This window comes from Danio aesculapii, chromosome 5, assembly GCF_903798145.1.
Source record: "Danio aesculapii chromosome 5, fDanAes4.1, whole genome shotgun sequence".
In the NCBI taxonomy this organism is placed as follows: Eukaryota; Metazoa; Chordata; class Actinopteri; order Cypriniformes; family Danionidae; genus Danio; species Danio aesculapii.
In genome coordinates, this window is record NC_079439.1 from 757,574 (window position 1) to 773,871 (window position 16,298).

The 16,298-nt window shown below is 38.4% G+C and overlaps 1 protein-coding gene across 1 annotated transcript; it reads right to left on the minus strand.

The window, feature by feature from the left end:
• Window positions 1-8,860: 8,860 nt before the first annotated feature.
• On the minus strand, window positions 8,861-13,004 carry si:zfos-128g4.1 (uncharacterized). The gene is made up of 3 exons (XM_056456809.1): window positions 12,808-13,004; window positions 11,128-11,360; window positions 8,861-10,441 (listed from the first exon to the last, which is right to left on the minus strand). The coding sequence occupies exons 1-3, from the start codon at window positions 12,941-12,943 to the stop codon at window positions 10,079-10,081; spliced, it is 732 nt and encodes a 243-aa protein (XP_056312784.1). The 5' UTR covers window positions 12,944-13,004; the 3' UTR covers window positions 8,861-10,078.
• Window positions 13,005-16,298: the final 3,294 nt, after the last annotated feature.

Consider the following 16,298-nt stretch of genomic DNA (forward strand, 5'->3'; position numbering starts at 1 on the left):
ATATTGACCTTTTTTTTCCCCAAACTCTCTATTGACTTTATGCAAACTCGCTATTGACTTTTTTCCCCAAACTCGCTATTGACTTTTTTCGCAAACTCGCTATTGGTTTAAGCAAACTCGCTATTGACGTTTTTCGCAAACTCGCTATAGACTTTTTTCGCAAACTCGCTATTGACTTTTTTCGCAATCTCGCTATTGACTTTTTTCGCAATCTCGCTATTGACTTTTTTCGCAATCTCGCTATTGACTTAATGCAAACTCGATATTGACCTTTTTTTTTTCCCCAAACTCTCTATTGACTTTTTTTCCCTAAACTCGCTATTGACTTTTTTTCCCTAAACTCGCTATTGACTTTTTTTCCCTAAACTCGCTATTGACTTTTTTTACACAAACTCGCTATTGACTTTTTTTACACAAACTCGATATTGACCTTTTTTTCCCCCAAACTCTCTATTGACTTTTTTTTTATGCAAACTCGATATTGACCTTTTTTTCCCCAAACTCGCTATTAACTTTTTTTACGCAAACTCGATATTGACCTTTTTTTTTCCCAAACTCTCTATTGACTTTTTCTTTTTCGTAAACTCGGTATTGACTTTTTTTCCGCAAACTCGCTATTGACTTTTTTCGCAAACTCACTATTGACTTTTTTCGCAAACTCGCTATTGACTTTTTTCGCAAACTCGCTATTGACTTTTTTCGCAAACTCGCTATTGACTTTTTTCGCAAACTCGCTATTGACTTTATGCAAACTCGCTATTGACGTTTTTCGCAAACTCGCTATTGACGTTTTTCGCAAACTCGCTATTGACCTTTTTTTTCCCCAAACTCTCTATTGACTTTTTTCGCAAACTCGCTATTGACTTTTTTCCCTAAACTCACTATTGACTTTTTTCCCTAAACTCGCTATTGACTTTTTTCCCTAAACTCGCTATTGACTTTTTTCGCAAACTCACTATTGACTTTTTTTACGCAAACTCTATATTGACCTTTTTTTTTTCCCCCAAACTCTCTATTGACTTTTTTTTAATGTAAACTCGATATTGACCTTTTTTTTCCCCAAACTCGCTATTGACTTTTTTCGCAAACTCGCTATTGACTTTATGCAAACTCGCTATTGACGTTTTTCGCAAACTCACTATTGACTTTTTTCCGCAAACTAGATATTGGCTTTTTTTTTGCAAACTCGATATTGACCTTTTTTTTCCCCAAACTCTCTATTGACTTTTTTTCCGCAAACTAGATATTGGCTTTTTTTTTCGCAAACTCGCTATTGACTTTTTCCGCAATCTCGCTATTGACTTAATGCAAACTCGATATTGACCTTTTTTTTCCCCAAACTCTCTATTGACTTTATGCAAACTCGCTATTGACTTTTTTTCCCCAAACTCGCTATTGACGTTTTTCGCAAACTCGATATTGACCTTTTTTTTCCCCAAACTCTCTATTGACTTTATGCAAACTCGCTATTGACTTTTTTTCCCCAAACTCGCTATTGACGTTTCTCGCAATCTCGCTATTGACTTAATGCAAACTCGATATTGACCTTTTTTTTCCCCAAACTCTCTATTGACTTTTTTCGCAAACTCGCTATTGACTTTTTTTCCCTAAACTCGCTATTGACTTTTTTCGCAAACTCGCTATTGACTTTTTTTACGCAAACTCGATATTGACCTTTTTTTTCCCCCAAACTCTCTATTGACTTTTTTTTTTATGCAAACTCGATATTGACCTTTTTTTCCCCAAACTCTCTTGACTTTTTTCGCAAACTCGCTATTGACTTTTTTCCCTAAACTCGCTATTGACTTTTTTCGCAAACTCGCTATTGACTTTATGCAAACTCGCTATTGACTTTTTTTGCAAACTCGCTATTGACTTTATGCAAACTCGCTATTGACGTTTTTCGCAAACTCACTATTGACTTTTTTCCGCAAACTAGATAGTGGCTTTTTTTTCGCAAACCTGCTATTGACTTAATGCAAACTCGATATTGACCTTTTTTTTTCCCCAAACTCGCTATTGACTTTTTTTCCGCAAACTAGATATTGGCTCTTTTTTTTGCAAACTCGCTATTGACTTTTTTCGCAATCTCGCTATTGACTTAATGCAAACTCGATATTGACCTTTTTTTTCCCTCAAACTCTCTATTGACTTTATGCAAACTCGCTATTGACTTTTTTTCCCCAAACTCGCTATTGACGTTTTTCGCAAACTCGCTATTGACTTAATGCAAACTCGATATTGACCTTTTTTTTCCCCAAACTCTCTATTGACTTTATGCAAACTCGCTATTGACTTTTTTTCCCCAAACTCGCTATTGACGTTTCTCGCAATCTCGCTATTGACTTAATGCAAACTCGATATTGACCTTTTTTTTCCCCAAACTCTCTATTGACTTTTTTCGCAAACTCGCTATTGACTTTTTTTATGCAAACTCGATATTGACCTTTTTTTTCCCCAAACTCGATATTGACTTAATGCAAACTCGATATTGACTTTTTTTCCCTAAACTCGCTATTGACTTTTTTCGCAAACTCGCTATTGACTTTTTTTATGCAAACTCGATATTGACCTTTTTTTTCCCCAAACTCGCTATTGACTTTTTTCGCAAACTCGCTATTGACTTTTTTTATGCAAACTCGATATTGACCTTTTTTTTCCCCAAACTCGATATTGACTTAATGCAAACTCGATATTGACCTTTTTTTTCCCCAAACTCTCTATTGACTTTTTTTCCGCAAACTAGATATTGGCTTTTTTTTTCGCAAACTCGCTATTGACTTTTTTCGCAATCTCGCTATTGACCTAATGCAAACTCGCTATTGACTTTTTTTCCCCAAACTCGCTATTGACTTTTTTCGCAAACTCGCTATTGGTTTAAGCAAACTCGCTATTGACGTTTTTCGCAAACTCGCTATTGACTTTTTTCGCAATCTCGCTATTGACTTAATGCAAACTCGATATTGACCTTTTTTTTCCCCCAAACTCGCTATTGACTTTTTTTTTTTATGCAAACTCGATATTGACCTTTTTTTCCCTAAACTCTCTATTGACTTTTTTCCCTAAACTCGCTATTGACTTTTTTCCCTAAACTCGCTATTGACTTTTTTTTACGCAAACTCGATATTGACCTTTTTTTTCCCCAAACTCTCTATTGACTTTTTTTTTATGCAAACTCGATATTGACCTTTTTTCCCCCCAAACTCGCTATTGAATTTATGCAAACTCGCTATTGACTTTATGCAAACTCGCTATTGACTTTTTTTGCAAACTGGCTATTGACTTTATGCAAACTCGCTATTGACGTTTTTCGCAAACTAGATATTGGCTTTTTTTCGCAAACTCGCTATTGACTTAATGCAAACTCGATATTGACCTTTTTTTTCCCCAAACTCTCTATTGACTTTTTTTCCGCAAACTAGATATTGGCTTTTTTTTTTTCGCAATCTCTTTATTGACTTTATGCAAACTCGCTATTGACTTTTTTTCCCCAAACTCACTATTGGTTTAAGCAAACTCGCTATTGACGTTTTTCGCAAACTCCCTATTGACTTTTTTCGCAATCTCGCTATTGACTTAATGCAAACTCGATATTGACCTTTTTTTCCCCCAAACTCTCTATTGACCTTTCTCGCAAACTCGCTATTGACTTTTTTCCCTAAACTCGCTATTGACTTTTTTCGCAAACTCGCTATTGACTTTTTTTACGCAAACTCGATATTGACCTTTTTTTCCCCCAAACTCTCTATTGACTTTTTTTTAATGCAAACTCGATATTGACCTTTTTTTTCCCCAAACTCGCTATTGACTTTTTTCGCAAACTCGCTATTGACTTTTTTTGCAAACTCGCTATTGACTTTATGCAAACTTGCTATTGACGTTTTTCGCAAACTCACTATTGACTTTTTTCCGCAAACTAGATATTGGCTTTTTCTTTCGCAAACTCGCTATTGACTTAATGCAAACTCGATATTGACCCTTTTTTTTCCCAAACTCTCTATTGACTTTTTTTCCGCAAACTAGATATTGGCTCTTTTTTTCGCAAACTCGCTATTGACTTTTTTCGCAATCTCGCTATTGACTTAATGCAAACTCGATATTGACCTTTTTTTTCCCCCCAAACTCTCTATTGACTTTATGCAAACTCGCTATTGACTTTTTTTCCCCAAACTCGCTATTGACGTTTTTCGCAAACTCGCTATTGACGTTTTTCTCGCAATCTCGCTATTGACTTAATGCAAACTCTATATTGACCTTTTTTTCCCCCAAACTCGCTATTGACTTTTTTCGCAAACTCGCTATTGACTTTTTTTACGCAAACTCGATATTGACCTTTTTTTTCCCCAAACTCGCTATTGACTTTTTTTTCGCAAACTCGATATTGACTTTTTTTTTATGCAAACTCGATATTGACCTTTTTTTTCCCCCAAACTCGCTATTGACTTTTTTTACGCAAACTCGATATTGACCTTTTTTTTCCCCAAACTCGCTATTGACTTTTTTCGCAAACTCGCTATTGACTTTTTTTTTATGCAAACTCGATATTGACCTTTTTTTTCCCCCAAACTCGCTATTGACTTTTTTTACGCAAACTCGATATTGACCTTTTTTTTCCCCAAACTCGCTATTGACTTTTTTCGCAAACTCTCTATTGACTTTTTTTTTATGCAAACTCGATATTGACCTTTTTTTCCCCCAAACTCGCTATTGACTTTTTTTACGCAAACTCGATATTGACCTTTTTTTTTTCCCCAAACTCTCTATTGACTTTTTCTTTTTCGTAAACTCTGTATTGACTTTTTTTCCGCAAACTCAGTATTGACTTTTTTCGCAAACTCGATATTGGCTTTTTTTTCCCCCCAATTTCCCTATTTACTTTTTTTTCGCAAACTCTATTGGCATTTTTTTCCCAAACTCTCTATTGACTTTTTCCCTAAAACTCGGTATTGACTTTTTTCCCCAAACTCTCTATTGACTTTTCTTTTCGTAAACTCGGTATTGACTTTTTTTCCGCAAACTCAGTATTGACTTTTTTCGCAAACTCGATTATGGCTTTTTTATGCAAACTCTGTATTTACTTTTTTCACTCGCTATTGATTTTTTTCGCAAAACTCTCTATTGACTTTTTTTTCCGCAATTTCCCTATTGACTTTTTTTGCAAAACTCTCTATTGACTTTTTTTTCCGCAATTTCCCTATTGACTTTTTTTCGCAAACTGTATTGACATTTTTTTTCCCAAACTCTATATTGGCTTTTTTTCCGCAAACTCGCTATTGACTTTTTTTGTCCGCAAACTCTATTGACTTTTTTCCGCAAACTAGATATTGGCTTTTTTTTCGCAAACTCGTTATTGACTTTTTTCGCAAACTCGCTATTGACTTGATGCATACTCGATATTGACCTTTTTTTCCCCCAAACTCGCTATTGACTTTTTTCCGCAAACTAGATATTGGCTTTTTTTTTTGCAAAGTCGTTATTGACTTTTTTCGCAAACTCGCTATTGACTTAATGCAAACTCGATATTGACCTTTTTTTCCCCCAAACTCTCTATTGACTTTATGCAAACTCGCTATTGACTTTTTTTCCCCAAACTCGCTATTGACGTTTTTCGCAAACTCGCTATTGACGTTTTTCTCGCAATCTCGCTATTGACTTAATGCAAACTCGATATTGACCTTTTTTTTCCCCAAACTCTCTATTGACTTTTTTTTTATGCAAACTCGATATTGACCTTTTTTCCCCCCAAACTCGCTATTGAATTTATGCAAACTCGCTATTGACTTTATGCAAACTCGCTATTGACTTTTTTTGCAAACTGGCTATTGACTTTATGCAAACTCGCTATTGACGTTTTTCGCAAACTAGATATTGGCTTTTTTTTCGCAAACTCGCTATTGACTTAATGCAAACTCGATATTGACCTTTTTTTTCCCCAAACTCTCTATTGACTTTTTTTCCGCAAACTAGATATTGGCTTTTTTTTTTCGCAATCTCTCTATTGACTTTATGCAAACTCGCTATTGACTTTTTTTCCCCAAACTCACTATTGGTTTAAGCAAACTCGCTATTGACGTTTTTCGCAAACTCCCTATTGACTTTTTTCGCAATCTCGCTATTGACTTAATGCAAACTCGATATTGACCTTTTTTTCCCCCAAACTCTCTATTGACCTTTTTCGCAAACTCGCTATTGACTTTTTTCCCTAAACTCGCTATTGACTTTTTTCGCAAACTCGCTATTGACTTTTTTTACGCAAACTCGATATTGACCTTTTTTTCCCCCAAACTCTCTATTGACTTTTTTTTAATGCAAACTCGATATTGACCTTTTTTTTCCCCAAACTCGCTATTGACTTTTTTCGCAAACTCGCTATTGACTTTTTTCCCTAAACTCGCTATTGACTTTTTTCGCAAACTCGCTATTGACTTTTTTTACGCAAACTCGATATTGACCTTTTTTTCCCCCAAACTCTCTATTGACTTTTTTTTAATGCAAACTCGATATTGACCTTTTTTTTTCCCCAAACTCGCTATTGACTTTTTTCGCAAACTCGCTATTGACTTTTTTCGCAAACTCGCTATTGACTTTTTTTGCAAACTCGCTATTGACTTTATGCAAACTCGCTATTGACGTTTTTCGCAAACTCACTATTGACTTTTTTCCGCAAACTAGATATTGGCTTTTTCTTTCGCAAACTCGCTATTGACTTAATGCAAACTCGATATTGACCCTTTTTTTTCCCAAACTCTCTATTGACTTTTTTTCCGCAAACTAGATATTGGCTCTTTTTTTCGCAAACTCGCTATTGACTTTTTTCGCAATCTCGCTATTGACTTAATGCAAACTCGATATTGACCTTTTTTTCCCCCAAACTCTCTATTGACTTTATGCAAACTCGCTATTGACTTTTTTTTCCCCAAACTCGCTATTGACGTTTTTCGCAAACTCGCTATTGACGTTTTTCTCGCAATCTCGCTATTGACTTAATGCAAACTCTATATTGACCTTTTTTTCCCCCAAACTCGCTATTGACTTTTTTCGCAAACTCGCTATTGACTTTTTTTACGCAAACTCGATATTGACCTTTTTTTTCCCCAAACTCGCTATTGACTTTTTTTTCGCAAACTCGATATTGACTTTTTTTTTATGCAAACTCGATATTGACCTTTTTTTTTCCCCCAAACTCGCTATTGACTTTTTTTACGCAAACTCGATATTGACCTTTTTTTTCCCCAAACTCGCTATTGACTTTTTTCGCAAACTCTCTATTGACTTTTTTTTTATGCAAACTCGATATTGACCTTTTTTTCCCCCAAACTCGCTATTGACTTTTTTTACGCAAACTCGATATTGACCTTTTTTTTTTCCCCAAACTCTCTATTGACTTTTTCTTTTTCGTAAACTCTGTATTGACTTTTTTTCCGCAAACTCAGTATTGACTTTTTTCGCAAACTCGATATTGGCTTTTTTTCCCCCCAATTTCCCTATTTACTTTTTTTTCGCAAACTCTATTGGCATTTTTTTCCCAAACTCTCTATTGACTTTTTCCCTAAAACTCGGTATTGACTTTTTTCCCCAAACTCTCTATTGACTTTTTCTTTTTCGTAAACTCGGTATTGACTTTTTTTCCGCAAACTCAGTATTGACTTTTTTCCCCAAACTCTCTATTGACTTTTTCTTTTTCGTAAACTCGGTATTGACTTTTTTTCCGCAAACTCAGTATTGACTTTTTTCGCAAACTCGATTATGGCTTTTTTATGCAAACTCTGTATTTACTTTTTTCACTCGCTATTGATTTTTTTCGCAAAACTCTCTATTGACTTTTTTTTCCGCAATTTCCCTATTGACTTTTTTTGCAAAACTCTCTATTGACTTTTTTTTCCGCAATTTCCCTATTGACTTTTTTTCGCAAACTGTATTGACATTTTTTTTCCCAAACTCTATATTGGCTTTTTTTTCCGCAAACTCGCTATTGACTTTTTTTGTCCGCAAACTCTATTGACTTTTTTCCGCAAACTAGATATTGGCTTTTTTTTCGCAAACTCGTTATTGACTTTTTTCGCAAACTCGCTATTGACTTGATGCATACTCGATATTGACCTTTTTTTCCCCCAAACTCGCTATTGACTTTTTTTCCGCAAACTAGATATTGGCTTTTTTTTTTGCAAAGTCGTTATTGACTTTTTTCGCAAACTCGCTATTGACTTAATCCAAACTCGATATTGACCTTTTTTTCCCCCAAACTCTCTATTGACTTTTTTTTTACGCAAACTCGATATTGACCTTTTTTTTTCCCTAAACTCGCTATTGACTTTTTTTCCGCAAACTCGATATTGACCTTTTTTTCCCCCCCAAACTCGCTATTGACTTTTTCCCCAAACTCTCTATTGACTTTTTTTCCGCAAACTCGATATTGGCTTTTTTATGCAAACTCTGTGTTTACTTTTTTCACTCGCTATTGACTTTTTTCGCAAAACTCGCTATTAACTTTTTTTTTGCAATTTCCCTATTCACTTTTTTTTTGCAACTGTATTGACATTTTTTTCCTCAAACTCTCTATTGACTTTTTCCCTAAACTCACTATTGACTTTTTTTTATCCACAAACTCTCTATTGGACTTTTTTTAAACCCTTGGGACCAGCTACAAATATTTTCTTACAATATACTGCATTGTGGAAAATAATTGTTACAAATAATTATGCATTTTATCCGCTGCGTAAAGCATGTGCTGGACAAGTTGGCGGTTCATTCCGCTGTGGCAACCCCAGATTAATAAAGGGACTAAGCCAAAAAGAAAATGAATGAATTACACATTTTTATTATCAATTAATTAATTTAAAATCTAACAAATGTCATGAGGTGTTACTTTTTCTAAGTGTTCAAAAACACTTGTACTTTCAGGAGCAAATATGTCCAATTTACAAGCTGAATCACACTTCTAAGATACTGATATGGATCTTTTAGGTGAACTTTTGAAAAGCTACCAGCTCTTTACCTTTAGGACATTATTATATTCACATTATTTACCTTTAGATTTATGCAGAACTCCCACTTTTCCATCAGTGTTACTGATGTGTGTATTCACAGCCAAATGTTCACAGTTCATAAAAACATCAACAAAGAAAAACAGCATTCAGTCTCTATCAAACGATGTATTCCAGTGCAGCATTAGAGAGCATTCGGGTTTCAGTAACAATCAGCAGTGAGAGATTTAATAATGCATGTAGAAATATGAGCTGCATGTGTGATTTAACAGAGTTTAAATTATGCGTTGCATTTAATCTGACCAGAGAGTGAGTACTTCTGCAGTAATAAAAGAGAAATGACAGACTGAAGCTGAGATATGAACAGCAGAACAGCAGAATAAATAGAGAAATATGCAGACATCACGGTTCTGAACTCAAAAGCATGTAAGAATCTGTCCTGCGTGCGCGTGCGTGTGCGTGTGTGTGTGTGTGTGTGTGCGTGTGCGTGTGCGTGTGAGTGTGAGTGTGTGTGCGTGTGTGTGTGTGTGTGTGTGTTATTTTAACAGCTGGTTTACATGATTCATTTATTCTTACAGTGTAAAGTTGAACAGAACCAGCTCTTCTGCAGGAATAAAAGATTATAATGAAGGTAAACACACTGAGATGTGAACAGTAGAGTATAAACTGAGAATACAGCAGTAAATCTCCAGTCTTCAGAGCTCCTTCAACTCTTCTGGAGTAATAACAGACTAATGAAAGCGAGCACACATTAATGTGGAGATGTGAAGACAGTAGAGTAAAACAGAGTAAAGCGTCAGTAAATGTGCTGATGTTCAGAGCTCCTTCAACTCTTTAATAACAGACTGATGAAGTAAAGTTGAAGCTGAGATGTGAAGACAGTAGAGTAAAACAGAGTAAAGCGTCAGTAAATGTGCTGATGTTCAGGGCTCCTTCAACTCTTTAATAACAGACTGATGAAGTAAAGTTGAAGCTGAGATGTGAAGACAGTAGAGTAAAACAGAGTAAACAGACTGATGAAGTAAAGTTGAAGCTGAGATGTGAAGACAGTAGAGTAAACGCTGACGCTGAATACAGCGCTAAATCTCCAGTCTTCAGGGCTCCTTGAACTCAGCGTTGAACATGATCTGCTGGATCTGCATCTTGACGGCGGCTCTTTTCTGTGGCGTCAGTCTCTTGAGCGCAGGGACGTAACTGAGCAGAAACAGCTGGTCCTCATCCAGGGCCCCGTCGGCCCTCTGCTGCTCCTCCAGGGGCCCGTTCAGAGGGCCGGCTGAAGCCGAGGCCGAACCGCAGACTGGTGCCACCTTCAGACCTGGAGGCAGAGCGGCCAGCAGCAGCGGACTCACCTGCGGGACGGCTTTCAGCTGAGGAGGAGGAGATGACATGATGGAGACCGGCAGAGGAGACACCGCTAACCTGGAGCCCGAACCAACACACTCCTCTGACACACACTCCTGCGCACAGAAAACACAAAGGGTCGACTTTAAATCACTGTAATGAATCATGAATACTTCATCTAAACAAGATAACACTGGTCTGCACACAATTATGGAGGATTGGTGGACGGTAGCATCGCCCTAAACTGTCAGTCTAACTGCTGATATATAAAGATCAACAGGGAGAGTCGACTCTGAATCACTTCAACGAATCGTTATACTTCTGAATCTTTTACCTGCTGTTGATCTACCTCAACATGATCAAAGTAACTCATTAGCATAATCTCCGCCTCCTGTGACATACGAACACTCAGAAATGGGCGTTTCAAAACAGACTGGACTCAGCTGACCAATCAGAACACAGCTGTCTTATGGAAGGAGGAGGGGCTTACAGACCTGAAGCTCTGACTTGATTCAAACGAATCATATTAAATCACTACAGCAATAACTCTAGCACTATAACTACAGATATAACAGCGCTAATGCAGAACTGAACCATAATCACTGAGCCAGTCGTGTGCACTTGGTCATATAGAAACATAATCATACATATACAGTCGCCTACTCTAGCAAAATAAAGTCATGTGTGTGGTGAATAACATGTTCAGCTCACCTTTCTGTACAGGTGTATTGAACTGACATAACCTGGTTACATTTGCAAACCTGATCTGATGTGTGTGTAAGTGTGCGTGTGTTGCAGTGACCTTGTCCTCCTGCAGGGCGGCGCTGCTGTGCTCCTCCTCCTCAGGCCCCTGCGCCCCCTGGGCTCCACTGGGACGCCTCCTCTTGCGGATGTGAGCGTCCAGGAAGGCCAGGCTCTCTCTGTGGGGCCAGTAATGCAGACGCCGGCCGCCCAGATCCTTCTTCAGCTTACAGAGTCTCCTCTCGCGGATGTATCTGTCCCTGATGGTCTTCCACCTGCGCTTACACTCCACCACTGCACACACACACACACACACACACCTCATATTAATCCAGCCTGCTTCATCATCAGGCTCATTACACACTGCAGAACAGCTGCTTCTAGCCCAAACATCTCCGATTCTGACATCAGGACGCATTTCCAGACCAGCAGAAACTCTCATTTACCAACATTAGAAGAGAAATGATGAGAGTTTCTCCTCAAAACACGCTGAAACATCCCTCTGAGCAGATGATTTAGTCAAACTACAGCAGACTGACTGCATTTATCACACATCTGACAGAGTTGATCAGCTAATAATCAGCATTCATCAGTCTCAGTGTTCACTAATGAGGATTAATAATAGTGTTACTGATGTGTTCAAGAGTTTCCTCGTCTAGTTAAAGCTGTTTAAAACGCCTGATGTGGATATTAAATCATTAATATTCAGTATAATCCTTTATAACATGTAATATTTAAAGAGACAGCTCACACTAAACTCTACAGAGTTCATCATTTACCTTCCCTCTACCTGTCTCAGTCCTTTAAGAGTTTATTCCTTCTGCTGAACACAAAAGAAGGTATTTTGAAGAATGTTGGAGGTCTGCAGTCATTGACGTCTATAGTATTTATTTGACCTACAATAGGAATCAATGGTTACAGGTTTTAAGATCTCTTCAAAATATCCTCTGTTGTGTTCAACTGAAGACAGAAACTCATAAAGGCTGAAAATAATTGAGGAGGAGAAAATTATTAGTGTGTAAATCTTCATTTATGATCAACTAAATGAACATCACTGTAATGATAACATCTGTGTCTGAAGTGATGTTAAAGTGTCTATAAACCTTACTGATTATGTTTATTATTAAAGACATATGAAGCCTGATTATGGCACATTTCCCCATTGGAACTCTTCATACAGAAAAGCTTAATGTTTAGCTGATATTGAGTTCATATTCTGAGTGTTTATAACGCGCATCAATGATCAGCAGAATGTATCCTGTAATAAAGTCTGTCAGTACCTCAGATTGTGTGTGTGTGTGTGTGTGTGTGTGTGTGTATGTGTGTGTGTGTGTGTGTTTGAGCGTCTCCACCTCAGTGTGTTAAATCTACTCATCAGTGTTTATTACTCACAAACAGAAAGTCAGCGTCGCGCGCGCGTTTAAATAACAGAGACGCGACGCGACAGAACGCAAAGCTTTGGAGACGCGTCTGTAAAAGTTGTAATCTCGCTGAAAGCGCACATGTGGAGCTCCGGAACGCGACGCTGTGAACTTCAGCACATTCTCCATCATTTAGAGACGCGTCAGATTCTGACTGGACGCAGCGGTTGTGATTTCCACACACGCGTTCTGCTCAGTTTAGTTCAGTTTCAGCAGTTTGTGTTCATTAATGAGTGAATGATGAAGGTCAGTAAAGCAGCAGCACTTTCAGCGCTCAGACGCTCGGTAGCGTGACGCGCGCGTAATGTTGACGCACTGACCGGGGAGCCCGACCGACGCGGCGACCTCCCTCCACGCCTTCACCCTCCGCTCGGTGCTTCGGTAATCGTGCAGAGACACGTTGTACAGCACCGGGAACGCGTACACCGTCTGGATTAATTTCTCCATCGCGGCCATTGACTTTATTGAGTTGTTGAAGAGACGCGTCGATCAGAACGCTCCAGAATAATGACGCACATTCGCGTCAGAAATGCGCGACACGGGGGGAACGTCATGGCGGGATTTTACACCAATCAGATCGCGCTGTGGGCGGGACTAGCCGGAGCGTCGCGTCACAGACCTCAAAGCGTGTGTTTATGCAAAATATACACAAACAAAATAGATGGAAGATGATAATAAATATTCTGAAGTTGTTTTTATTACAGTACTCTGAATCTAAACATTAAAACATAAGAATTAATGACACAGAACACCTCAGAATAATGACCAAGATTAAAGCTCTTCATTCTCCTTCGGCTAAGTCCCGTATTCACCAGAGGTTGCCACAGCAGAATGAACCGCCAACTATTCCAGCATATGTTTTACACAGTGGATGCCCTTCCGGCTGCAACCCAGTATTGGGAAACACCCATACACACTCATTCACACTCGCAAACTACGGCCAGTTTCAGAATCAGAAAGAGCTTTATTGCCAGGTATGTTCACACATACGAGGAATTTGTTTTCGTGACAGAGCTTCTACAGTGCAACAGGATAACAGAGACAGGACAAAAAACAGATAATAAATATATTTAAAAAAAAAAAAAAAAAAAAAAGTTGATCAGTTCCCCTATAGCGCATGTGTTTGGACTGTGGGGGAAACCGGAGCACCCGGAGGAAACCCACACCAACACGGGGAGAACATGCAAACTCCACACAGAAACAACAACTGACCCAGCCGGGCTCAAACCAGAGACCTTCTTGCTGTGAGGCCACAGTGCTAACCACTGAGCCAACGGGCTTCTCCATCATAAAGTATGTATATTATATTTGTCGTCAGTGAATTCAGTTTTAAAATAAATCATAATAAAGTCGCGACTCTCACTGACGCCTTTACAGCATTATTGGGCTTCCACGTCACATATACTGGCTGTGGATATTTATATCTGTTTAGTTCAGCAGTTTCATTCATTATAATGCCTGTGGTCGTTCACTTCTGTTTTCACATTCTCGGTTGATTTGGACAAAAAAGAAAGAATCATTGCATTAATCATAGATAATGACTGAATAATGACTGATTTCTGTTTCAGCAATTTCTTATTAATGAGTGAATATAGAAGGTTGGGAATGTTAGCTTGTTTATTATTACTTATCAAACCTATATTTATTACATAATATTGAGAAATATAAGTTCATTAAAATTTAAAATTACACTCAATCCACCACCAAAAACTGTGTGTGTATAATAACAGACCTACTGTTTTCAATGAAGAGCTTTTCTGCATTGGTCATATCGTTACATTAAATTAAATTGTACACAATTATTATTAAAGAACAACACTGAGGGTTGACATTTTAACCCTGTTGGAATTGTTTCGTTAATCTTGCTCAAAAACATTTATAATACTATTTCTATATTATGGTGGCGCAGTGGGTAGCACGATCGCCTCACTGCAAGAAGCGTTGCTGGTTCGAGTCCCGGCTGGGTCAGTTGGTGTTTCTGTGTGGAGTTTGCATGTTCTCCCTGTGTTCGTGTGGGTTTCATCTGGGTGCTCCGGTTTCCCCCACAGTCCAAACACATGCGCTATAGGGGAATTGGTCAACTAAATTGGCCATAGTGTATGAGTATGAGTGTGTGTGTGTGTGTGTGTATGGGTGTTTCCCAGTGATGGGTTGCTTCTGGAAGGGCATCCGCTGTGTAAAACATGCTGGATAAGTTGCCATGCCACGTTCAAAGTCTCTTAAATCCCTTTTCTTCCCCATTCTGATGCTCGCTTTGACCTGCAGCAGATCGTCTTGACCATGTCTACATGCCTAAATGCAGTGAGCTGCTGCCATGTGATTGGCTGATTAGACATTTGCATTAATGAACAGTTGGACAGGTGTACCTAATAAAGTGGCCGGTGAGTGTATAATTGGACTAAAATGTAATCAGGAATTACAGTAGCTTTGTAGATTAGTTAATTTTGACACTAAAACTGCTTCATAAAATTATCCAACCATCAAATATTTCAACATCTAATAGATAGAAACATATGCAGGAATTAATGAAGTTTAATACAACATTTAATAGGCTAATATAAACAAATGAGCCAATACTGTAGTTTAGGGTATATTATATTACACTATAGCGTAAAAAGTCAAGCATTTATTACTGTGTCAATTTACTATAGTAATACTACAGTATGCTGGAGTTTTAATACTATGATACAGTATAATACACTATAGCATAGTACAGTAAAACACGAGCAGGCTGAAGTTCAGGATCAGGAAACGCCAACAGTGTCTATCACTTACACTAGTTAATTGATATGATGAAATTAGGCTGTTTCTGGATCAGTTTAACGCGCCCTGACGCTGCTCCGCCTGTGCTGTGCGGCGCGTTGAGTCGCGCGTTGTTTCTGACGCGCCTCTGGAGTTCCGGAAACGCGAGCTGGAGCGCAATGGCGGCGGAGGAGACGCTTCTGCGAGCCGTTTACCGAATTCCGCTGCTCCACAACCGGGCGAGGGCTGTTTACCGGAGCACCGAGCGGAGGGATAGAGTGTGGAGAGATGTGGCCGCGTCCATCGGGCTCTCCGGTCAGTACACAACCACACACACACACAAACAGGGAGAGATAGATGTGTGCATGTGTTGAGTATAATGTTTTCAGTTGTTATCAGGGTAGCTGTTATTATGATAGTGTTCAGCATTTTATTTTACACCACAGCTGTGCTGAGTGCTGGACTCTGATTGGCTGATGGTCAGGCGTTTGGTTATTGTCAGATAAAGGCACAGCTAAAGTAGTTCCAGCAGGTTTTTACAGCTCCATATCACTCCGCTGAATGATTAGCGTTATTTCACAGCTACAACAGTCAGTAATCACATCAGAACAGTCAGTGATTGACTCCGCTAAATTAAATTATGTAAGGAATAATTAACACTGGGCTGTTAAATGAATAATGTAAAGGGAGTGATCCTAAAAGCCAGGCGCTGTTTCATAAAAGTGGTTTAGAAAAGCGGGGATTATAGTCAGGGGACTACGGGGACTACGACGACTACTACAACTGATACTACTACAACGACTACTACAATGTCTACTACTACAACTTATACTACTACAACAACATTTACCACTGCTACTAGTGATACTACTACATCATCTACATCGACAACATCTGCTACTTCTAATACTACTACACCAACGACAGCTACTGCTACTACAACATCTACTAATTCTGAGTCTACTACACCAATGACATCTACTATTACTGATACTACTACAGCTACTACTTCAACCACCACAACTACTACTACAATCACTACTACTACTACTACAACAACGACAGCAAC